The sequence below is a fragment of the Oncorhynchus clarkii genome, chromosome 4 (genome assembly GCF_045791955.1).
Source record: "Oncorhynchus clarkii lewisi isolate Uvic-CL-2024 chromosome 4, UVic_Ocla_1.0, whole genome shotgun sequence".
NCBI classification, from domain to species: domain Eukaryota; kingdom Metazoa; phylum Chordata; class Actinopteri; order Salmoniformes; family Salmonidae; genus Oncorhynchus; species Oncorhynchus clarkii.
In genome coordinates, this window is record NC_092150.1 from 60361049 (window position 1) to 60386944 (window position 25896).

Consider the following 25896-nt stretch of genomic DNA (forward strand, 5'->3'; position numbering starts at 1 on the left):
TGGATGGTGTGTGTTTGAGTGCACTTGCGGTATGGTGTGGAGGGGGTGGTATTGATGGAATGTTCTAAGGCAGTGTCAACAATACATTCTTTGCATTTTCTCTTGGTTGTGTTTGGCCTATTTATCAGACAAAGTCTCAAAGTTTTAATACAGGAGAAGTTTGTACAAGAATTTTCTGAGAACACAAAAATTTGCTGGAGAAAAACATATCTGAAAGGTTACTTGCTTTAGGTTTGCTGCAAGCGAATGAATGATTACGCGCTTCTACAGTTTGCTATTAATTGAATACCGATGAGGGGAAGCAGGGATTTAATCAGCATCAACATTTTTAATTACATGAAATAAAAGGTCATCGCAACGCACATCACTTCTGTAATGATCGAGTTCACAAAATGGCACACTGAACATTCTCGAAAACTTCAAAGACAGCAATCCGGACAAGGCCTTGGTTATTGCACACAAAAACACAAAAAACATAGACCAAAACTTCTGATTCAAATAAGGCAATCTGGACAGACCTTGGAATTTGTTAAATACACTTAGATAAGGGAAGGACAGAACACCTTCCAATGACATTCATGGACACGAAAACAAACAAAAACAATGAACATTGTCTAAAACGTCTGATAAAAAAAAAGGCAAATCTGGACAAGACCTTAGAACTCCTTAACATAAGCCTACCTAGATAAGGGAAGGACGGAACACCTTTCATGCGCACACACACACCACATCCCCCACCATCCCCATGACTCGCTCCTTCTCCATCCCCGGACTGCGACTCCCTCCCAGTCCCCACCATGTTCACCTTGAGCTGCTGGAGGGCAGGCAAGCGGTGCTAGGCGGGCCATGATTAAAAAGAGCTTAATGTTTTATTTCTCAACTGGTAATTAAAGCACAGTTCCCATTCGCCAATCAAGTGTATAGGCAACTAGGCAGGCTTCAGTGCATCACACACCACTTTGCAATGAGCTGGAGGCAGTATGTATTTTGAAAACATATCCTTAATTGTTTGAAACCTGAACGTTTTACTACATATGAGGCATGTCTTACCTTGCTTCCAAGTAGCCTAGCCAAAATCCAACCAAACGTGCAGGCAATTATTTTATAAAGACTTCCATATGCCACTGAAACCAGGTGCCTTTTTCCTCTCATGTTCTGTTGGTTTTCAAATCAAATGTATTTTATTGTCCAGTAGCCACAAGCACAACCTTAGTCATTTGAGCAAGCCATGCTAGTTGTTGCATACTTCGATGTCCCCTCTTTCAAAATGTCTAATGGATATTTTCATCTCTGTCACATGAAACCCCTCACAAATGGTGTTTTCCTGCTAATTGCATTATGGAACGAACATTCGCATGTAGCCTACTGCCTTAAAATGTGAAGAAATAATAGTTTATCTAAATTGTATGCTAAAAGTTCTGATCTGCAGCATGAGCCTCATTGCTTTTTTATATTTTGGGGGATGAAGCTTAGGCCTACTGGTTGTATGCATTTGGGATCTATCGTCCCACAACTGTCCCAGAGTCTGTTTGGAATAGGCCATTTCTTTCTCGCACAGACCGACAAGCTTAGGTAAACTTTCCTACTATGGAGTACAGTAGATTGACATAGGCTCGTGATTGTGCTGTTTGTTACTCGTCTTATTGCCTAAGTAAATGTGGACAGTTACTCTAACATACATGGCGTGTGGGTTTCATGTTTGGGGAAGCTAATTTATCATCATAAAAATTAACCTTTATAACAAAGCATTCTCGCATTTTCAGACTTATAGCCTTCGATTCCTAAAGTGATGATTACATTGGATAGTCATAATTTAGGCTAATAAAATAACGTAATCACTGCTCGCAAAAAAGACTGTTCAATGCAGCGAGTAGTGGCATAGAGTAGGCCTAGGCTATAGGCTATATCAGACGGCCTACATTTCTTCTCCTTACTTTGCAAAGGAAAACGTCAGCCTTTGATAAATACACTTCATGCAATTCTACCAAACCTTATATGACCGGAGACATTAGCAGAATCTTTTTTAATACAACAAAAATGGCAGGGCAACCTACTCTGCCGACACTGACCAACATTGTCTGATCCATATACAGTTGAAGTCGGAAGTTTACATACACCTTAGCCAAATACATTTAAACTCCGTTTGTCACAATTCCTGACATTCAATCAGAGCAAAAATTATCTGTCCTAGGTCAGTTAGGATCACCACTTTATTTTAAGAATGTGAAATATCAGAATAATAGTAGAGAATGATTTATTTCAGCTTTTATTTCTTTCATCACATTCCCAGTGGGTCAAAAGATTACATACACCTAATTAGTATTTGGTAGCATTGCCTTTAAATTGTTTAACTTGGGTCAAATGTTTTGGGTAGCCTTCCACAAGCTTCCCACAATAAGTTGGGTGATTTGTGGCCCATTCCTCCTGACAGAGCTGGTGTAACTGAGCCAGGTTTGTCGGCCTCCTTGCTCGCACGCTTTTTCAGTTCTGCCCACAAATTTTCTGTAGGTTTGAGATCAGGGCTTTGTGATGGCCACTTCAATACCTTGACTTTGTTGTCCTTAAGCCATTTTGCCACAACTTTGGAAGTATGCTTGGGGTCATTGTCCATTTGGAACACCCATTTGCAATCAAGCTTTAACTTTCTGACTGATGTCTTGAGATGTTGCTTCAATATATCCACATAACTTTCCTGCCTCACGGTGCAATCTATTTTTTGAAGTGCACCAGTCCCTCCTGCAGCAAAGCACCATGATGCTGCCCCCCCCCGTGCCTCGTTCTTCGGCTTGCTAGCCTTCCCTTTTTCCTCCAAACATAACGATGGTCATAATGGCCAAACAGTTCTATTTTTGTTTTATCAAACCAGAGGAAATTTCTCCAAAAAGTACGATCTTTGTCCCCATGTGCAGTTGCAAACCGTAGTCTGGCTTTTTTATGGCAGTTTTGGAGCAGTGGCTTCTTCCTCGCTGAGCGGCCTTTCAGGTTATGTCGATATAGGACTCGTTTTACTGTGGATATAGATACTTTTGTACATGTTTCCTCCAGCATCTTCACAAGGTCCTTTGCTGTTGTTCTGGGATTGATTTGCACTTTTCGTACCCAAGTACGTTCATCTCTAGGAGACAGAACGCGTCTCCTTCCTAAAAGGTATGACGGCTGCGTGTTCCCATGGTGTTTATACTTGCGTACTATTGTTTGTACAGATGAACGTGGTACCTTCAGGTATTTGGAAATTACTTCCAAGGATGAACCAGACTTGCGGAAGTCTACTTTTTTTCTGAAGTCTTGGCTGATTTCTTTTGATTTTCCCATGATGTCAAGCAAAGAGGCACTGAGTTTTTTTATTTCACCTTTATTTAACCAGGTCGGCTAGTTGAGAACAAGTTCTCACTTACAACTGCGATCTGGCCAAGATAAAGCAAAGAAGTGCGACACAAACAACACAAAGTTACACATGGAATAAACAAGCGTAGTCAATAACACAGTAGAAAAAAAGAAAGTCTATATACAGTGTGTGCAAATGGTGTGAGGAGGTAAGGCAATAAATAGGCCATAGTAGCGAAGTAATTACAATTTAGCAAATTAACACTGGAGTGATAGATGAGCAGATGGTGATGTACACGTAGAAATAATACTGTGCAAAAGAGCAGAAAATTAAATAAAAACAATATGGGGATGAGGTAGGTAGACTGGGTGGGATATTTACAGATGGACTATGTACAGCTGCAGAGATCGGATAGCTTGTTTGAAGGTAGGCCTTGAAACACATCCACAGGTAGGCCTCCAAATGATGTCAATTAGCCTAACAGAAGTTCCTAAATCCATAACATCATTTTCTGGAATTGTCCAAGCTGTTTAAAGGCACAGTCAACTTAGTGTATGTAATCTTCTGACCCACTGGAATTGTGATACAGTGAATTATAAGTGAAATAATCTGCCTGTAAACAATTGTTGGAAAGATTACTTGTGTCACGCACAAAGTAGATGTCCTAACCGACTTGCCAAAACTATAGTTTGTTAATAAGACATTTGTGGAGTGGTTGAAAAAAAGAGTTTTAATGACTCCAACCTAAGTGTATGTAAACTTCTGACTTCAACTGTATTAGGCCTACGGAAAGAGGAGAGAAATACAACATGACGCCCAATCTAACCTGGAGGAGGGAGTTATTGTCCAAAAACAAACAAAAGTAGCACTGACCCAATAATAAGGACAGTGAATATGCACACTCACCGGGGATATGGACGATGTTCTTCGCTGGTGCCAATAAGATAGTTATAAAAATTCTCAGTGAAAAGTAACCTAAAAGACAGACTGGAATTTTTTCATTGTCTTCTCTTTACAGCAATAGCCATTTGTTTTACAAACTGTTTTTCCACAATTCTATTTTTAAATATTGAGATAGGGAAAAGCAGAGACCCAGCCAGGCATGACAATCGGAATTTAACAATCATCTATTTGGTATTTGCCGCGCGCTCTGCACAAATTGCGGGGCCTTCTGACTGAATTAGGCTATATAATTTTGGCAATTTAATTCAATTTACTTTGGAGAAAGATTCCCCTAACCTTATGGACATTGGAATTTGGTAAGAATAGCACACCATTGCATTTGAGTTGCATGTTCTGTTAAGATTAATTACTATAAACTTTGTGATTTCTGTCATTCTGAGAACCGTGGGTTGACGCCTTAAAACCTCTACAGGGTAGGTGGGTCCCCCTGCAGGACGGTTGAGCTAACGTAGGCTAATGCGATTAGCATGAGGTTGTAAGTAACAAGAACTTTTCCCAGGACATAGACAAATCTAATAATGGCAGAAATCTTAAATTCTTGTTAATCTAACTGCACTGTCCAATTTACAGTAGCTATCACAGTGAAATAATACCATGATATTGACTGAGGAGAATGCACAGTTATGAACTTGAAAAGTTATTAATAAACCAATTAGGCACATTTGGGCAGTCTTGATTCAAAATTCTTTACAGAAATACAATGGTTCATTGGATCAGTCTAAAACTTTCCCCATACACTGCTGACATCTAGTGGCCAAAATCTAAATTGTGCCTGGGCTGAATTAACACATTATGACTTTTCTCTTGCATTTCAAAGACAGTACAAAAACGTCCTAAAAAAAACAGTTTTTTTCTTTGTATTATCTTTAACCAGATCTAATGTGTTATATTCTCAAACATTAATTTCACATTTCTACAAACTTCAAAGTGTTTCCTCAAGTGGTATCAAGAATATGCATATCCTGAGCTACAGGATTGGATATGTCATTTTAAGCAAAAACATTTTAAGAGGTTAAGAGGTTTTAATCAGGTTACGCAACCTATGCAGGTAAATTAAAATGCTGCCGGTCAAATGTACGACGCCACATTTTCCTAATGGAAACCCTGGTCTGAAATAGCACTCTATTCCCTATATAGTGCACTACTTTTGACCAGAGCTGGGACCTGGTCATAAGTAATGCACACAATTGGGAATAGGGTGCCATTTGTGATGCAACCATGATGGGATACAGAGAGGCAGTCATGCGGTCGTCACCATCCATTAACTTGTGACTGGCTGGATGAGTCCTGAGGTACAACAAAAACAACAATGGGCCAATACAGCCAGGTAATACAGTCAGAGGTAAGAGCAACAAGTGCCAGGCCCAAACCGGAATACAGTAGATAATTCCAGTGCGCTGCATTAGAAGTCTCAAAGTGGCTCTCTCATGGTGTAACACACACAGGACTGCAGTTTCTGACTAATTTTACGCTGGTGTTATTGGAGGGGTTAGAGGTCTCAGACCCACAAGGTGAAGACTTGCTGATACTGATCACACTGCTTTAATGATCCAATTAAGCACAGTTTATTGAACTAACGGTTTGCCGTGTTTTATAAATGAGTTGTGGACATTAGACTGGTGGGGAAGGCAGGGAGAGATAACTCTCGAAACAAATACGTACTTAACACACATGCAGTGCAGTGCCTTCGGAAAGTATTCACACCCCTCGACTTTTTCCACATTTTGCTGTGTTACAGCCTGAATGGAGATGTTTTAGTCACTGGCCTAAACACAACACCCCATAATGTCAAAGTGGAATGATGTTTTCAGATATTTTTACAAATTAATAAAAAATGAAAAGCTTAAATGTCTGGAGTCAAAAAGTATTCAACACCTTTGTTATGGCAAGCCTAAATAAGTTCAGGAGTAAAAATGTGCTTAACAAGTCACTTTAAAAGTGCAATAATAGTGTTTAACCAGATTTTTGAATGACTTCTTCATCTCTGTACCCCACACATACAGATAATTTAAAAAGGTACCTCAGTCAAGCAGTGAATTTCAAACAGATTAAACCAGAAAGACCAGGGAGGTTTTCCAACGCTTCACAAAGAAGGGCACCTATCGGCAGATATCCACCATGAGACCAATGGTACGACTAACACTAGAAGCGCTAAAGTAGTCAATTTTGAAACTAATTTCGCACACAACAGATTAAATACATTAACTAAAGTATGAGGTTGGGGGGGGGGGGGGTGGGTGAGTTGAGTGAGGAAGCAAATGATGCATCATTTGGTAATCACCCATTGTGAAAGAAGAACAGGGCAGGCTATTGTACTGTTTTGATCTATTCGAATTATAATCTCAAAAAGGTATGTACCCTATGTACCCTATATTAGTCCACCAAATCCAAGCAGTCTTATCAGTCTACTCTGACCTACTTGAAGTAGGCTACACAGTGAGAGCGTGTAATTGTTCATGCTGAAAGGCTTTCAATATCTGGGAAAAGATCCACATTGGGCAGCAGGTTAGCGAGTGTCGGAGATGAGGCTTGTAATGAGGCTTGCGGAATCTTACATTGACAAGGGGACAAATGTCACTATGGACAATTTCTTCACTTCACTGTCATTGGCGAACAAGTTGCTTGCAAAGAAAACAAGCCTGGCTGGCACCATGAACAAAGTGAGATGGGAGCTTCCTCCCTCTGCGCAAAATAAGGCACCTGCACAGCCGTTGTGATCCACAACGGTGCTGAAGAATGGCAAGACAACAGGGCACAAAGAGAAAGCCTGGAGACTATTACGCACTACAACCAAACAAAAGGTACTGTATGTCAAAGTATGTCAAGGAAGTGAAAGTTACGAAGATTTGTGTAAACTGTTAGCACAATGGACTGCAGATAAATGAAATTCAACTGACGCCATTGCCTGAAGATGCACAATGTAAGCACGAGCTGACAATAATTGCCTATTTTTGACTGCTGTCATATCGACACATATTATAATGCCATCATTGCTTTATTTATCAAGGCCACAGGACATTTATAATAATGTTTAGGCTACTGATGTTTCATCATTGGATCGCACGTCTTGCTGACTGTGTGTCTTGGTGGTTGGGGTATTTATTTTTATTTTGTAGTTCTAAAAAGCTGTTACCGTGTTCCAACACATATGCTTTCTGTTTCATAGTTGTAACAAAAGACACTCCACTAATAAAATTGATTGAACACTTGACTTAGTGTTTTTTTTTAATATATAGCCTACAGTAACATAAATTAATGAAAATGATTTTGTTATTAAAAATAAAATAGGTATTCTAATGCTATCCAAGGCCTTCATAAACACAACCAAATGATTATCTTTGTGATAGCATATATGAATGGATTAATTACACTGTTAGAACGCAGTCAGAATGACTCGTTAGCTTGAAGGGGGGGTCAAAGCAATTAACTTTTTGTCCTGAACACATAACTGAGTACTTTATATTCTCAAGCATAGTGGTGGCTGCATCATGTTATGGGTATGCTTGTAATCATTAAGGACTGGGAATTTTTCAGGATAAAAAAAAGAAGAAATGGAATAGAGCTAAGCACAGGCAAAATGCTAGAGGAAAACCTGGTTCATTATGCTTTCCACCAATTCAACTTCAGCAAGACAATAACCTAAAACACAAGGCCAACACTGAAGTTGCTTACGAAGAAAACCGTGAATGTTTCTTAAAACATCCTGAAATTCTATGGCAAGACCTGGAAATGATCAACAATCAATTTGACTGAGCTTGAAGAATTTTGAAAATAATAAAAAATGGGCAAATGTTGCACAATCCCGTGTAGAACGCTCTTAAAGACTTACCTAGAAATCTTCACAGCTGTAATCACTGCCAAAGGTGATTCTAACATGTATTGACTCCGGGGGTTAACTACTTATCTAATAAAGATACTGTATATTAGTGTTTTATTTTTCATAAATGTTTTACAAATGTTAGAATTTTTCTTCCACTTTGACAGTGTGTATATTGTTTACAAAAAATGACAATTAAATCCATTTTAATCCGACTTTGTAACAAAATGTGAATAAAGTATTGGGGTGTGAATACTTCCTGAAGGCACTGTAAGTTAGTATTTGTTGCATGAGAAATATAAGGAAAGCTATTAATAAAAGCTATTACTGAGCTGGATAAGAGTGTTTGCTAAATTACTCAAATGTAAATGCAATTGACTGTGGGCTCTTGCACAAAGCTTAATTAAACCCAGTGAGTGAGCACATTTAGCTGATGTGAAAGAGCATTAAGTGACACTATTCATTAAGCCCAGATCTTTTCCTCATCTACTGTCAGTCATTTCAAATGACAAGAGGGCTCTCCATCTGAACCCTCTCCCATACTCCAGTCTGCTAATGGGCCCTTAATTTAGACCAGAGCTAAGGTAAATCTAATCTAAAGCCTCATCTTCCACTCAGCACATGCTTTTTGCCTCCAAGAGGTCAATTTACCAGTCCCATCAACGTCCAATTTACTGAATAAAAGGCAAAACGATAAAATAAAACAGAGGAACTATAAGTCCTTTGTATTCCAACAGCAGACCAGCTTTTGCAGCTGATTCAAAACAATTTCACAAACAAAATAAACTAGATAATCCTATATAGTCCAATTTGAAAAGAGAACCGCTAGAGAACGCTGCCGGGCGTCTCATTTAGCATATGCATCAGATTAATATCAACCCGCGAGGTGAGCAAACATAAGAACCAACGATTGATAAATAGTGCATAAAGAAATTAGTGAAATATATCCATGTAAAAATATAACAATAGTTATTTGTTTAGATAGAGTAAAGGATATGTTTTGTATTATTCTACAAAAGTCCTAGTGAAAAATGTAGGCCTAAAGCCAATTTTCAACACTTTAACCTTTTGCGTGTAGGGGGCAGTATTTTCGGTTTTGGCTAAAAAAAACGTACCCATTTGAAACTGCCCATTTCTCAGCCCCAGAAACTAGAATATGCATATAATTGTCATATTAGGATAGAAAACACTATAAAGTTTCCAAAACTGTAAAAATATTGTCTGTGAATATAACAGAACTGATATTGCAGGCGAAATCTTAATTTGAAACCTCTCTCTTCCTATGCATGCCTATCCTCCATTTAAAGGGACATCAACCAGATTAATTTTTTCTATGGCTTCCCTAAGGTGTCAACAGTCTTTAGACATAGTTTCAGGCTTTTATTTTGAAAAATGAGCGTGAAAGATCACATTGCGTAAGTGGATAGGTGGGGGCTCTCAGAGTGAGTTTTGCGCTACAGAGTAAAGCGGCCATTGTTTCTCCCGGTGTTTTTGAAAAACCTACACACCCGTCTGATATATTATCGAATATATATTTTAAAAACAACCTGGGGATTGATTATAAAAAACGTTTAACATGTTTCTGTGGACATTATGGAATGGAATTATTTGGAATATACGTCTGCGTTGTCGTGACCACTCTTTCCTGTGGATTTCTGAACATAACGCGACAAACAAACTGAGGTATTTTGGGTATAAAAATAATCTTTATGGAACAAAAGGAACATTTGTTGTGTAACTGGGAGTCTCGTGAGTGAAAACATCTGAAGATCGTCAAAGGTAAACGATTAATTTGATTGCTTTTCTGATTTTCGTGACCTAGCTACTTAATGCTTAGTGTACATAATGTTATGCTATCGATACATTTACACAAACGCTTGGATTGCTTTCGCTGTAAAGCATAATTTCAAAATCTGAGACGGCAGGTGGATTAACAAAAGGCTAAGCTGTGTTTTGCAATATTGCACTTGTGATTTCATGAATATGAATATTTTTTTGTAATATTATTTGACTGTGGCGCTATGCTGTTCAGCGGTTGCTGATGAAAATGATCCCGCTAACGGGATGGGTACCGTCAAGAAGTTAAGCCAATGACCCATCAACAGTCCTAATTTAATTTTCAATTGTTAACCAACATGCACAATTATCACCTATTCATCCTTTCATTCATTCAGTAAGGAGAGAGATAGACGCATTAGCGCATGGCTGGGTACCAACGTCTTACAGCGCATTGTTTTGGAGGGTTACGTTGGGAATAGGTGTAAAGAAAAAAAAAACAGGTCAAAGGGCTGCAAATACTTCTCTGTGATTTCTAAATTCAGACAAATTGAGCAATGTAAAATACAAACATTTAGGAAAGGTCAGGGAAAGAGCAGGACGTAGATTTTTATTGCGGATTACTTTTATTACACAATCAAATGTCAATGGCCGTTGGTCTATGGCAGTTCTAGTGTTAATTCAGGGGAGCTGGAAACTTGAAGAAAACCCATCACACAGCCTCGGCCTCATTGAAATATCATAAAAGGAATTTCCGGCAAACATGCCATGAAGTGGAAAGCTGCGCCACCGCGAATGAATAAACCAGATTCCTATTCCCCCATTTCATGATGTCTCTAACAGAGATATGGCTGTACGCAGAGCAGATGGCCTCAGCATCGGAACAAAGACATAGCGAATGAGGCAGGCGTAATTCCAATGACTTCATTTCTGGAATATCTTAATCTACATCCTGCTAACAAGACAGTGGGCAATCTGTCATAAAAGCCTCAGACAGGAGGGGTTGGAAGTTGGAACAGGGTTTACCAGGGGGGTAACCCAGTCATTCATGGCTAACATTTCATGCAGGACAAAACAGGCTCCAGCACAAAGAGATCAGTGATAGTAGCTGGGACTGGAGCTGTTCCCTGCTTCCGCCATGACCAGACCTGCCATATGAACAGTGGTGGGAAAAATGTGAAGACTGCCATAAACCCTTGCTCCCGCTACTCTGTTATCAGGCATTTAATGGAACGTACAGAGCTACAGTTTCCCACTGATCTGGCGCAGTGTAGATCTAGTTTTTTTGTGCAATGTCCTTCGGTGGAGCCATTATGAGACTGAGGGTGCAGGGCCTTGCTGGCGAGTTTTAATAGCTTTTGGAGAATAAAAACACTCTTGTCCTTGTCAGTAGAAGCACATGATCTGCAAACACAAATAACTCTGTATAGAGGTAGGCCGGGATTCCTAATATAAAAAGGCTCCTTAGAATACCTCCATGATCTGTGAATAATCAATTATAGATTGCAAATAGTGGAGCCACATAGCCCTGAAAATGGCCTAACAATTTTTTCTGTTGATTTATAGTTTTTATGAATATTCCCACTGATTAAAAAAGCTTTGATCACATTTATTTTTCCTTTAATGGTGACAGAGGAATCTACAATGCCCTTTGTACGAAGGCAGTCAAAAGCAGTCAATCTACAGTAAAAGCACAGCGTGGGAAGAAAATGCAATGTACCCTTTATGAGAGCACATTAATACTTCAAGATTAATAATACATATTTGTTTCAAAGTGAGAAAACAAAATCGGTGACTGTGAAGCCATTTAAAGTTCATCTATCCTGTTGTTTTGATTAGGCCTTAGACGAGTCCCTGAACTGATGGAAAAGTTAAATAATGCATTAGTAACATGTACGGCTAGAATGTCAGACCACCACAGACTTGTGATGATCTGGCCCTGGCAGTTTGTGCACATGCATGCGTGTATTACCTTTCGTGCTGCGTGGATGTCAAAGAATGGCTTGTTCCTGACACTGAAGGGCTCCTTTGTCTTGTCGATCTGTCCCGTCTTCATCTTCTCCATCCGAGGGGAGATGATCTCTTTCTCTATGCACAACAGCCGAATATTGAAATCACACTGACCGACCGGCTGACCCTGAAAGACAAAACAGACAAACAAATGAATCATCTTTGAACACAGCGTGAGGCTTTGCATTTCTATAATTCATTTGAGAAGGAACTAATGCAAAACCTGACTTGCTAATACAAAGGCAATTTTGATTGCTAATATCTCCCCCACAGCTCAATGGTACAGTGAATATGAACGCATTTGGATGTTTTTACTTGGTTGATATTTTCAAACGAAATCCAATCTTTCATATCTTCCTCTCAATAGATTGGTCTAGATATGACAAGGTTACGAGCTGCCAATCCAGTGCCATGGCAACAGTGTACAGGTCTGAATAATCATGAGCTGAACTGAAGAGAAAGAAAGGGAGAGAGAGACAAAAAGACAGAGAAGATGAGACAGAGACCGAGAGAGAGATTGAGATTGTTGAGTTCTCTTGGGATAGCTACAGCCATGGCCATCAAATAAAGAGCATCACTAAGGCAGCCAGAAGTCACAGGTAATGAGTGTCTGTGTATTCAATCAACGTTTTAGTGAGGTCGCCATGCCAACGGGTCTCGTCTAATGTCCTCCACTCCTGTTTTTCACACAGAGCTTCTGAGAAAAGGATAGGTTCACTTCAGACTGACAGCAGTATGTCTCCCAAACCTCAGGGACCACAAATCTTCCGTTAGGCACTAAACGGTCAGTCCGTTCTCATCCGTTTGGTGCCTAATGAATATGACCCTGAACACGGACAGAAATAGGGATGGACTACACTACCGAACTTGCCAAATCGTTTTTCTTTGAGCCCTAATGAATATGATCCAGGTCTATGGGGGTAAATCATTGACATAGCGATTTGAACGTGTAGAATATATTTGTAGTTGTACACACAATTTGCTAGTGTGTAACTGATGACTTATGAAGATGAAAGAATAATCTGTAGTTGTAAACACATTCTCCTACAGGTAACTTAATATTTGCGAGCAATAATTGCATCTGTACATGTCAATTTCGCGCCCTTAGACTTTTGGCAGTGCTTTAGCGCCCTATGTGACAAAAATATTTGTAAATGTGCAAACAGAGATTTACAAGCAAGGAGAGAGAGTGAGTGAGAGCAGGAGCTCTTGGAGGTGGGACCTCTTTCTTCTAACCAATCAGATGAGGTTAACACAGACCAGAATACTCTACAGTGGTTGGTTGGTGACAGCTCACAAGGGGCCGTGTTGTCTGGCACAAACACCTGTCAATCAAGACATACATTACCAGGTTACCACTTGTATCCACCAAAGACTGTTCATCAAAGAAGCCCAGCTGTTAGTTGTCATGGCAGGTAAGTTTAAATGCCATTCTTTTATGGCTAGTTAGCAAGCTTTTTTCTTCTGTAATATTGTTTTTGGAAGCTATTGTCCAAGTCATTGTTATTAAGAGTTCGCCAAAATCGATAGGTAAAGTTATTTTGCAAACAATTTTGAAGCTAACTAGCTAGCTTGATTTTGTATGGAGCCATAGCTAGCTAGCACAACCATTAGAAAAGTAATCATTAATCTGCTAAGACCAAAAAACAGACATAAATCCCATGAATATTGATCACCCAGTTAGATCTGAAGTTTTAGTAGAAGCACGACTGAAGGTAGAAACTAATTTGTTTAGCTTTAGACATTGACTGCATTCTGTAGCTACTGCCCTTTGATTAAAGCAAATCCCTATCTAAACCATTTAAAATTGTCTGTCTCCACTCTGCAATCCACTCCCAGTTAAACAGGGTCCGTTCAGGCCTCCGTCAGCTCCACAATGCCCTGGGAGACGGGATGGACATCCAGAACTACCTGGCAAAAGTCAGCAATGCCTGGAGGCAAAGCATCAACATCATTAGGAACCTGAAGGATGTCAAATAAGCAGGGATGCAACACAGTCAGCTAGCCTCAGCTGTGGAAAACTTGTATATTAATAAATATATATTTTCAGGTATGTTCCGCTGCACCATTAAATGCCACTTGAATGGGAACTATTATTGATGGCTTGCATTGTATTTGATATGACAATGTACAGTTAATATATTTATGTATGAATATTTCTCCTCCCTTCCTGGGATGTGCCTGAGAGGGTGGCAGACACTCTGTTAATGATAGAGCAAGCCGAGGTGCTGGGGGGCCATCACAAGCGGAGGACCCTGGAGTGCTCATGGAATGACCTCATGTACAGTCGGTGTCGCTTAGGCAGCAAGATCATGCACAACATTAACCTCATGCGAAACTACTTTGGCAAGTTACAGGGCCTGTCGGACAATCTGGCCAAGAATTTGTGGATAGTGCTTCAGCGCGCCATGGGCAAGGCTGTAGGCAACAGTGAGCAGTGACACTGGTGCAGTGCTTCTCCACAAACACCGTGGCAGGTTCTTCAAGCTCTGCTACAACACTGTCCATGAGGGTGTAGGAACTGGCTGCAGAGAACCTGACGGCCAACAAAATGTCTCACATTAATTGGGTCCTCAATTAATACCTACAAAGGCAAGTCAGTACTGGGACTCATGTAGCATCAGTGATATAAGGGCACCAGTCCAAATCACAACTTTCTACCAATTTCGTGGTATTCAATTGGTTGTAGTTACAGTCTTGTCTCATCCCTGCAACTAGCGAACGGACTCGGGAGAGGCGGAGCCAGAGGCTGATTATCTTCCAGGTAGATACAGAGCCATTCATAGTATTCCAGTTATCATATCTATCGGTAAACAGTACCCCCCTTTTGTCGCATCAGCATGAATTTCTTAAACAAATGGGGGAAAATAAGTGGTCTATAGTTGGTACAGTAAGGTTACTTTCAGTGATGGAACATCAGGAATTTCGGCACTGGCCGAAAGTACCTCTAGGCACAAAGTACCTCTGGCTAGCGGGCTAGCTTCACATCCATCCCTAGTTACTTCAGTGTGTATTTGTCCAGACATGAGAATTTATTATTGTCTGAATACGTACCACAGCAAGGGCTCTATTTGGTAAAACTTTCTGCGACATTGAAGGTCGCCAAGAACACAGCGGCCTCCATCATTCTTAAAGAGAAGAAGTTTGGAACCACCAAGACTCTTCCTACAGCTGGCCGCCTGCCAAACTGAGCATTCGGTGGAGAAGGGCCTTGGTCAGGGAGGTGACCAAGAACTCGATGGTCACTCTGACAGAGCTCCAGATTTCCTCTGTGTAGATGGGAGAACCTTTCAGAAGGACAACCAGCACTCCACCAATCAGGCCTTTATGGTAGAGTGGCCAGACGGAAACCACTCAGTAAAAAAGCCACAGAACAGCCTGCTTGGAGTTTGCCAAAAGGCACCTAAAGGACTCTCAGACCATGAGAAACAAGATTCTCTGGTCTGATGAAACCAAGATTGAACTTTGGCCTGAATGCCAAGCATCACGTTTGGAGGAAACCTGGCACCATCCCTACTAGAGGTTGACCGATTAATCGGAATGGCCAGTTAATTAGGGCCGATTTCAAGTTATAACAATCAGAAATCTGTATTTTTGGACACACCGATTTGGCCGATTTTTAAAAAATACCTTTATTTAACTAGGCAAGTCAGTTAAGAACACGTTCTTATTTTCAATGACGGCCTAGGAACGGTGGGTTAACTACCTTGTTCAGGGGCATAACGACAGATTTTTACCTTATCAGCTCGGGGATTCAATCTTGCAACCTTACAGTTAACTAGTCCAACGCTCTAACCACCTGCCTCTCATTGCACTCCACGAGGAGCCTACCTGTTACGCGAATGCAGTAAGAAGCCAAGGTAAGTTGCTAGCTAGCATTAAACTTATCTTATATAAAAATAAATCAATAAATCACTAGTTAACTACACATGGTTGATGATATTACTAGTTTATCTAGCGTGTCCTGCGTCGCATATAATCGGTGCAGTGCGCATTCGCGGAAAAAGGACTGTCGTTGCTCCAACGTGTACCTAACCATAAACATCAATGCCTTTCTTAAAATCAATACACAGAAGTATGTAGGTGTGCAGCAACGCTCCCCATCCAATCTGACAGTGTTGAAGAGAGTCTGCAGAGAATAGGAGAAACTCCCCAAATACAGGTGTGCCAAGCTTATAGCGTCATACCCAAGAAGACTCTGTAATCACTGCTAAAGGTGCATCAACAAAGTACTGTTTTTGCTTCGTCATTATGGGGTATTGTGTGTGTAGATTTGGGGGGGGGGGGGGGGGGAACAATTTAATACATTTTTGAATAAAGCTGTAACATAACAAAATGTGGAAAAAGTCAAGGGGTCTGAGTACTTTCTAAAGGCACTGTATATTATAATGCCACACACCTAACATCTTAGGCGAATGGGTCAAAATGGTCTTATTCTCATGGTATACAGCAGGTGTCAATGAAGATTAGTTAAGTGAGTACTCTCCCCCAATTGCTCAGTTTAGCCAGGCGGCCAGCTCTAGGAAGAATCTTGGTGGCTCCAAACTTCTTCCATTTGAGAATGATGGAGGACACTGTTCTTGGGGACCTTCAATGCTGCAGGTACCCTTCCCCAGATCTGTGCCTCGACGCAATCCTGTTTCGGAGCTCTACGAACAATTCCTTTGACCTCATGGCTTGGTTGTTGCTCTGACATGCACTGTCAATTGTGGGACCTTATATAGACAGGTGTGTGCCTTTCCAAATCATGTCCAAATACACTGAATTTACCACAGCTGTACTCCAAGTTGTAGAAACATCTCAAGGATGATCAATTGATACAGGATACACCTGAGCTAATGAATACTTACATAAATAAAATCTGTTGTGCAAAAATGTCTAAAAGTTTTTTTTTTTTTTAGCTTTGTCATTATGGGGTATTGTGTGTAGTTGGTGAGTTTTAAAAATATTTTTTTAGAATAAGGCTGTAACGTAACAAAATGTGGAAAAAGTCAAGGGGTCTGAATACTTTCTGAAGGCACTGTAGGTATAAGATTAAAATGTGTTAATTTACTATCTTTGGGGAAGATTGGTATTAGTGAGACGAACATGAAATATCAACACTAACCCAAGTTGTGTAATTGCTCTGTTTCAAGACATTTGTCTATCGGTTTTAGTATCGTAATGTTTGACCAGTGCACCTTCCTACCATCAGGGTGCAGGACAGTCTTTGCCAGTGAGAACCAAAAGGGACCTAGCTTTGTTCCTGCTTCCAAAAGACTACTGAGTGAAAAGGGCCGCATTCTCTTCTACTAGGCCCTCTGCACCACCAACTCCCATGAAGTACTACCACCATATCCTAACCCAATTCAGAAGTGGTCTTCGGTGAGATGCACATTTTGTCCACCATGACTGGGAAAGGCCCAGAAGATCCTTCAAGCACCTGGTTTGCATCCCAATATTGTGTTCATTGTTTTCAAAGCCCTTTAAGTAATGAGACTAAGACCGTGACAATACAATTAGGAGAAAAATGACTATACATGTGTGGGCTACTATGCTATCTAAACTATGGATGCAAGGACAATGTTTTAAAATATATGGCTCAGTTGGTACAAGCAATACAACGACTTATGACAACAAAAACAATGGATCAAAACGTTTTATTTGGAGTTACATAATGGGGTAAGACAGCTGTACTAAGGACAGTCAAACAAAAATCATCCTAAATAGGGGTTAAAACAGTATCAATAAATTAGTCTTAATGCAAGCAGATCCAAAAAAGCCGTGTGATATGCACTATTGGACTGGGATTGCAACATCTCCTGTGGATCTACCAGTTGACCACGAGCACCATCCTGTCTTGGGGGACCAAACAGCTCAGTACAAACTGACCCAATAACGGCATAACCTGGAGGCCTAGGAGAGCCAGACAGCCCTTCAGTAAATTAATTAAGTAGCATCTCACGAGCCTTGGCTTGTGCGAGCCGGAACAGCTCCTTAATGCTGAGTGCCATGCTGAGACACATTGGGTCTACAGTCTTTGGTTAACTCAGACGGGGATCAAACCACAAGACCACAAAGTTGGTCACAGACAGCCCCTACCCCCTCTAAAAATGTATTATTTGACCCTTCATTTGGGCCCATTCGACCCCTTGCTTTTCCGCTGCATATCGTCAGCGCGCTGCTGTAACTCAAAAGTACAAGTCTCCTGCTGTGATTTCAATGTTCTATTGATTCACTGGGTCATTTTATGTTTATCTGAGCTACAACTACAAATCTATTCTACACGCTCAAATCGTTATGTCAACGATTCACCGCAGCCTAGTCAGCCCAGCCACTTCCCAGTCTGTTAGGGTGGAGGGAGCTGAGACTGACAGTTAGTAAAATAAGCACAGCACTTTAGTGTCTTCAACCATCGCTTCATACAGCAAGAAAGGCACTGATCTCAATTCTTGTTCCGGGAAGTCAAGTCCAAGTCAAGTCCAAATTCAAATTTCAAAGCCCTTAGTTATTCATACAGCAAAGAGAACACAAAACGCCACCAAAAATTCAGCAGCAAGAAAAGCGAACAGAGAATAATTTTCCCTAAAGTGAACGAAATAGAAGGAAAATAAATAATGACGTAGTAATCAGATTAGAGCGCTGCAGAGTAACAATAGCAGCCTTCATTTGCAATCCAGTAGCAGTCTTATCTGCTTGGATGGGCTTCATTAAAAAACACCAACTACAGTCACTCATTAGCAGGAACGGACTGCTGGAGGGGCTGACAGGCGGCTGATGAGCGTTAATTGCAGCACAGCCTATACATCATCTTCAACATTCACTATGATCATCCTCATGATCATAGACTAAGCCATATACAGTATTCTACTTTCTTTGGACTTCTCATAAGGCTTTGATGTAGCCTATCCTACATGCAAACAGCATTGACACAGATTGTGGCTTTTCAGATCTTGCTGAAATTTCACTCCAAGAAGCCAAATGAAAGAGAAAAAAAGAGAGAAAGAAAAGAGACCCACGGAGAGAAATAGAGAGAGAGACAGAAGCTTGCAGAGAAAGATTGTTGTGACATAATGTTCTCAGCAGAACTGAGAAATACTCAAATGCAAGCCTGAAGCCAGCCTGTAAGGTTGGAGATAAAGCTGCAGCACTTTAGCCTATACCCAACATAGTGACCAGAGCCCTATGCCCTGGCCGAAAGTAGTGCACTAAATAGGGAGCCATTTGCAGGGCCATACATATGTTTGTGCCCCAGGGGTGCAGCTCAATGCTTAAAGTAAAAATTCACCCATTATGACGGTTATACTGTTTTTTTGCATTTCTGAGCGATGTTCTATCGATTCACTGGGTCATTTTATGTTTATCTGAGCTATTGCCGTTCAAGCAGGCAGAAATCTGACCGGTATGAAGTAGCATTGCGATAAAGCTGCAAGTCAATAGAAATACGACTTTTAGATTGCGAAAACATCTATGATACATGTCAGATTTCAATACTGGCCGATGTCATAACGATATTCCTACTATGATAAATTTGTCATTTAACAGAGGGTCTAACACATTTCTCCTATTTGTCTGCCTCTTCAGTCCAGGGTGCATTGCATGTTGCGAATGTCAGACTGAACATGGTGAGATTGTAGACTCCTAAATTGACAGTGCAGTTTGTTGAGGCGATTTTATAGCTAACTAGCCAGTACCGATATTGACTTTGGTATTATTGTGTGCAGCTACGTTTGCTCGCTAGCCAGCCCATAGAGTGCTTTGCAATGTAGGTTTTGTAGTCGACTTGAGCTGCAACAGACTTCCACAAGTTGCTACCATCCTTATAACAACTAAATTAAACATTTGTTCACAAATGTGAATTATAGGAATGAGTGGGTTTTGAAGGAGTGGATTTTTCCTTTAGCACTTCATTTTAGGAAAATTTCACAAGAACAAAACGCATGCGGGTAACAACTGGTTGACATTTAAAGCTTCTTACACCCCGTCAAGAAGAAAACACGCTCTCTGCAAGCCAATCGGCCGCATGGGACGCTCGTGCATGTGACGGCATCATCTATAAAGTGGCCACACAACACCGGGGGACTCTGAATCAATACATTGCTAATCTACGGGGAACCATCAAGTAGTAAAATAAAGGCTGTTACCTCAGTATACATGTATAGACTGACCAGGTGAATGCTACTGTACGATCCCTTATTGATTGTCACCTGTTATATCCACTTCCAACCAGTGTAGATGAAGGGGGGAAGACCGGTAAAGAAGGATTTTTAAGCCTTGAGAAAATTGAGACATGGATTGTGTATGTGTGCCATTCAGAGGGTGAATGGGCAAGACAAAAGATTTTAGTGCCTTTGAATGGGGTACGGTAGTAGGTGCCAGGCGCACCGGTTTGAAGTGTGTCAAGAACTGAAAATGCTGCAGGAGTTTTTCACACTCAACAGTTTCCAGTGTGTATCAAGAATGGTCCACCAGCTAACTACACACAACTGTGGGAAGTATTGGAGTCAACACGGGCCAGCATCCCTGTGGACCGCTTTCGACACTTCGTAGAGTCCATGCCCCAATGAATTGAGGCTGTTCTGAGGACAAAAAGGGAAGGTGTTCCTAATGTTTCGTACACTTGGTGTATATTTATATGCTGCACCGTTATGTAAAGGCTATGCCTCTTGGGTGCTAGTAGGAATCATAGCTGAGTAGAACATCACTGTGTAGGGACTGAGGACCATCAACTGAAACTTCTATAAAACAGCTCAGGGAATAATACCTCACTTCTCAAAATGTGCTGCTCTGAGGGCTTATTACAGTGCTGTTTGATAAAAATTTAGAGAATGAGACACTTCAGCAGCCGTATAATGCAGCCGCCTTGGTGACATGGCTCGCCTCCAACTCTGGAAATCTTCACACACAACCTCTAAAGACAACGAATGTGTCCCAAATGGCTCCCTATTCCGTGTAGTGCACTAATTTGGTCCAGAGCTCATATGGTTCTGGTCGAAAGTAGTGCACTACATAGGAAATATGGTGCCATTTGGGATGCACACACTCCCGCGCTTGCCTGCTAGGCTTCAGTAACTTTGGTTGGGCTTTGTGAAGACAAATATAATTACTGCTATTATGAATGGATGGTGGGCAGAGGGGATTATGTAAACACCCCGTGAGCGAAAAGCGAGAGTTTAGTTATTTTCTTTTAAGAAGATTTATTGCATTTTGAATTCAAATGTATTATATGCTCAGACTCAAGGTGCAATTATGCTCAGACTCAAAGTTGCCGATTAAATTACAATTAAGAATGTGTTTAAACTACAGCAGCTTTCAGAATAATTTTTTGGGGGGGAGATTCACTCGATGTCTTAACTTATGGTGCAATTTCTAAATTTGGTTGCGCAGCAGCAGATTTTATCTTGTTATGTCAGTCACTGACAGTCAATTAGCCCATGTCAGATAATTGTTTTTAGATTGACAACTCAGTCTAGCCATCACTTTTGTTTGTGGGGGGGGGGTGGTGGCTCTGACTGCATGTGTGGGTATGGATGTGGTTACGCAGACCCGCGAGCCACCGAGGCCCGTCATGGGGAGTTTAGATTTTTCTGGGCCCCACCCTCATTAAAGTTGCCCATCCCTGGGCTAGACTTTGGCTCGTTGAAGCAGTTCCTGCGCATTTCACAACACAACGTCACTGGATAAAAAGATTGAATTCTATCCAATTCACAGCAACTCAAAGCAGAGCGTAATGTTCCTGGAACAACAACTGGTATCAAAGCCAAACAATTTTACACTATCTGTGTGTCATAGGGGGAAGAACACGGTGGAAGTGTGTGAGACAGCTACAGTTATTCTGGGCATGTGCAGTCCTCTAGACTGTTCAGGTACAGTTCACTGGGTACAGTATGCCTGCTGCCAGAGATAGTCTAGAGTAAGAAATACCAAGTTTCTCCAACCTTACCTTTTACGTTTTGATTTGCGCTCTTAAAATCGAAATTCAAAAGGGAGCCCTTTTGAAAGTTTGAAAAGCGCATTCAAATTCACTTGACCCGGCAAAGTACAAAGATCAATAGGAGTCAATTAACATAATTAATGCCATGGCATTTTGTTCATACAGCCAGAAAAGCCAAAAATGACACAAGGGACAGATTAAACAAAGCATGACAAATATATGCACGAAGTTAAATAACTCAATTTAATTAATCCCAAGGGACACTAGGCTACCCTGCCGGGGCGGCATGGTAGCCTAGTGGTTAGAGCGTTGGACTAGTAACCGGAAGGTTGCAAGTTCAAATCCCCAAGCTGACAAGGTACAAATCTGTCATTCTGCCCTTGAACAGGCAGTTAACCCACTGTTCCTAGACCGTCATTGAAAATAAGAATTTGTTCTTAACTGACTTGCCTAGTTAAATAAAGGTTAAAAAAATAAATACAAAATAAACACTAGAAAGCGTGCTATGGGATAAATGTGGATAGTTAGAGCTCTGCTCAATTTTGAAAAAATAAATAATGCATATTTATCTTAATCTCTCAACGACCTATAAATTCAAACATTATCTGACAAGATGAAAAGGCACCAAAAATAAACTAAACAAGGTACTTTGGACAAGACGGACTATGAATCGATGCGAATATCGCCGACCCACAAGGAGTTAGCTGAAGATGCTTGCTCCCAAGAGCTCCCCCTCAGAACTCACTCAGAGCAACCTACTGGTTGCTATAAACAAATTAAGTGAGGAGGTAGACAAAGTTGGCTGCTATCTCAAAGAATATTGGAACTATGACCGGAACTGTGAATGAAAGGTGCATGAGGTCGAGCAGACGATCACGAGGCCAGGCTACAGGACATTGAGAAACAGTGCAAAACGTTAAACTTAAAAAACAAAAAAAATTCCGCTGAAAACCTGCCTGGAAATGCTTAAATTGCATTCACGATAGCAGAACATCCAAACCTTTGGGAAACAGGTAGAGAAAAGGAGGTCCACTGAATTTGTAATCGGAGCTGATACCGGCCCTGCTGGGGAGTGAAAACTTCAAAACACACATCCTGACCGATCGCACACACAAATCATCCACACCAAAGCCAGTCAAGGGCGCACCACCAATGCCATTCATCGCACGCCTGCAGATCCCCTCAACTATAATGGAGCTAGGGTGTCCTTCTACCCAGATCTTACTTTGAAGGTGAGGAACGAACTGAAATATTATGATGAACTGCGCAAAAAAGGCAGGGCAGCCAACATCCGATATGGATTCCTTTTCCCAGCCAGGTTCAAGGTGACAGTCGAGGGATCATTGCGCTTGTTTGATACTCCAAAAGAAGCCAAATTGTTATTGGCAAGCAAGCTCTCTGGCTGAGGAACCAAACCTGTCGTGTCCGATGGCTAAATGGCCAAATATAGGCCAGTACTGTTTTTGAATTTCTTGCCGATATTCATTACGATGAAACTTATGATTGGTGAGATGTTATTGTTTATCCGATCAGGTTTTAGTCCCACTCATAATCTCCGTGAGAGTTAAGATGTTTTTTTGTTTTTTTGCAGAGCATCTAAAATCACTGTCCGGTGTCATGGTGTTTCTTCAGGAAACTCATTAAAAATGCATGGCTCGGACCAAACTACAAGTCGGCTGGATTGGTCAGATAAACCAGTCAAATTCTGATGCAAAAGCGAGGAGGGTAGCTATTCCTTTTATTTACTCATCCTTGATTTCAGATCCTACTGCCAGTATATTATTGCGGTTGGTACACTGAATTGGATACCAATAATCTTGGTTAATTTATATGGTCACAACTTCGATGATCCATTATTTTTCCAAAGGGTATTTACGTCCATAACAAATATATTGGATACAAATGTTATTGTGAGTGGAGACTTCAACTGTATTTTGGATCCTCTTTTAGATAAACAGCTATCAAGGTCAACAATCAAATGTCAGTGTTTGTCTAAATACAATGACAAACCTTAACATTGCCGATATTTGGAAACTGACGATTCCAACAGATAGGGATTATTTTTTATTTTTGTCAGTTCATAACTCATATTCCAGAATTGAGCACTTTTTTTGCTGCGGCTGTTACATTTCACTCGATTCTAAATCACAGGCCATTCTCCACTCTCCATGGTGCTGAAACTGGACAATATGTCTGCAGGTCGGTGACTGTGGCGCTAAGATGCTTACCTGTTGAATGATGAGGCTTTCTGTCAGTATTTGAAGGAGCAGATTACTTATTTTCCCTTTGAGCTAACACGGGGATGTTGATGACTATCTTTTGGGAACCTCTCAAAGCTGTGAATAGAGGACACATTTTTTCATATACATCGGAGAGGAAGAAACACGCCAATACTAGGGGGAAAGAAATCGAACAAGAGTTAGGGGAGCAACAATTCCTCGAATGAAGTCCTTGAGAAGATCAAAGTGTTGAAATATGAGTACAACAGCATCCTTTAGAAATAGGTAGCCTATTTACTTGATAGAATGAAAAAAAATATTTTGAACTGGGTGACAAACCGCATAAATTATTTTCAAGGCAGCTACGGCATACACAAGCAACTCAAGCTATTCATAAAATGAAAGACCGGAATGGTAAAATTGTAACAGACCAGGGGAAATCAATAAATGCTTTGCACAGTTTTACTCAGAGCTATATCAATCAAAATGTGATCCTGCTGAGCCACAAATTATTAAAGTGCTTTCTCACCAAATTTGAACTTCCTAAATTAGACAGAGGGGCAGCAGTTGCGCTCGATGCCTTGATATCTCCTCTAAAGTTTAGTACAGCGATGGCACAATATTCCAAACAACAAGGCTCCCAGGCCTGATGGATAAATAATACAATTGTATTCGTACTGTGCCAGACTAGCGCTGCTTCTGTTGCAAATGTCCCACAAACATTGTATGAGGATACTATAGGTCTGATCATGGGGAAAAAAAGAGTGGCCACAGATGTTGTCTCATCTCTGTGGCCGCTATAGAAGGTGTTGATAAAAAAATATTGGCAAAGCGTTTTAAATAATATATTTATGATATTATACACCCCGACAACACAAGTTTTATCCCAGGCCGACACAGTGGGGTCCGAAAATATTGGATCCCTTGATAAAGATGAGCGAAAACGACTGTATAAAATAATACACATACTGAGCTATAATTGTATGCTCAAAACATACATATTATTTTAAACTAATACAATTGCTCAAAAGAAATACATTTTGTTTAACAAGTAAATAATACAAAATATTGGATCCACTGTTTTCAATCCCGCTGCAAGGATAACGACAAACGACAAAATACTTTTTGTGATTGGAGAACACATCAGGAGGGATCTTAGACCAGCGATTCTCAAATGGTGGGTTGCGACCCACATTTGGGTCCTCGGATATGTCGTGAATTATTCTACAGATGAGGTTTTCAAAGAACATTTGTGAAGATTAGTATTATATATTTTTTTTAAAATTTTGTTCTGAAACACTACTGCTACACATTGGCGTGCAGTGCATTGCTTATTGTTGCTGGCATTACACATACACCGTGTGTCCGAGATAGCTACATTCTGACTCTGAGCTTTTACGCCACACGCACTAATCCAATAAAATGAGAGCGTTCTTGAGGACAGAACGTGCCAGACCACAGAGCGCATAGCAAATGACTACTATGCCCTGCAACTGGATGAATCCACAGATGTGGCAAACCATGCTATTCTCATGGCGTACTTGAGACATGTGTGGGAAGAGGACTTCCAGGAATCATTTGATTAGTGCAGATTTGCCCACCACCACAACTGAAATTTCCAATACACTGGACCTATATCTGGGAAGTACTGTCCGTAGAGCTCCGAGACAGGAATGTATCGAAGCACAGATCTGGGGAAGGGTACCAAAACATTTGTGCAGCATTGAAGGTCCAAGAACACAGTGGCCTCCATCATTCTTAAATGGAAGAAGTTTGGAACGACCAAGACTGAGCAATCAGGGGAGAAGGGCCTTGGTCAGGGAGGTGACCAAGATCCCGATAGTCACTCTGACAGAGCTATAGAGTTCTCTGT

At 40.7% G+C, this 25896-nt stretch overlaps 1 protein-coding gene across 1 annotated transcript in view; it reads right to left on the bottom strand.

Moving 5' to 3' along the window:
- Positions 1–25896, bottom strand: part of LOC139407036 (RNA guanylyltransferase and 5'-phosphatase) — a 142780-nt gene that overhangs the window by 64891 nt on the left and 51993 nt on the right. Inside the window, exon 12 of the mRNA XM_071150328.1 lies at positions 11854–12018. Coding sequence (XP_071006429.1) covers positions 11854–12018 — 165 coding nt within the window. The remainder of the gene's footprint in view (positions 1–11853; positions 12019–25896) is intronic.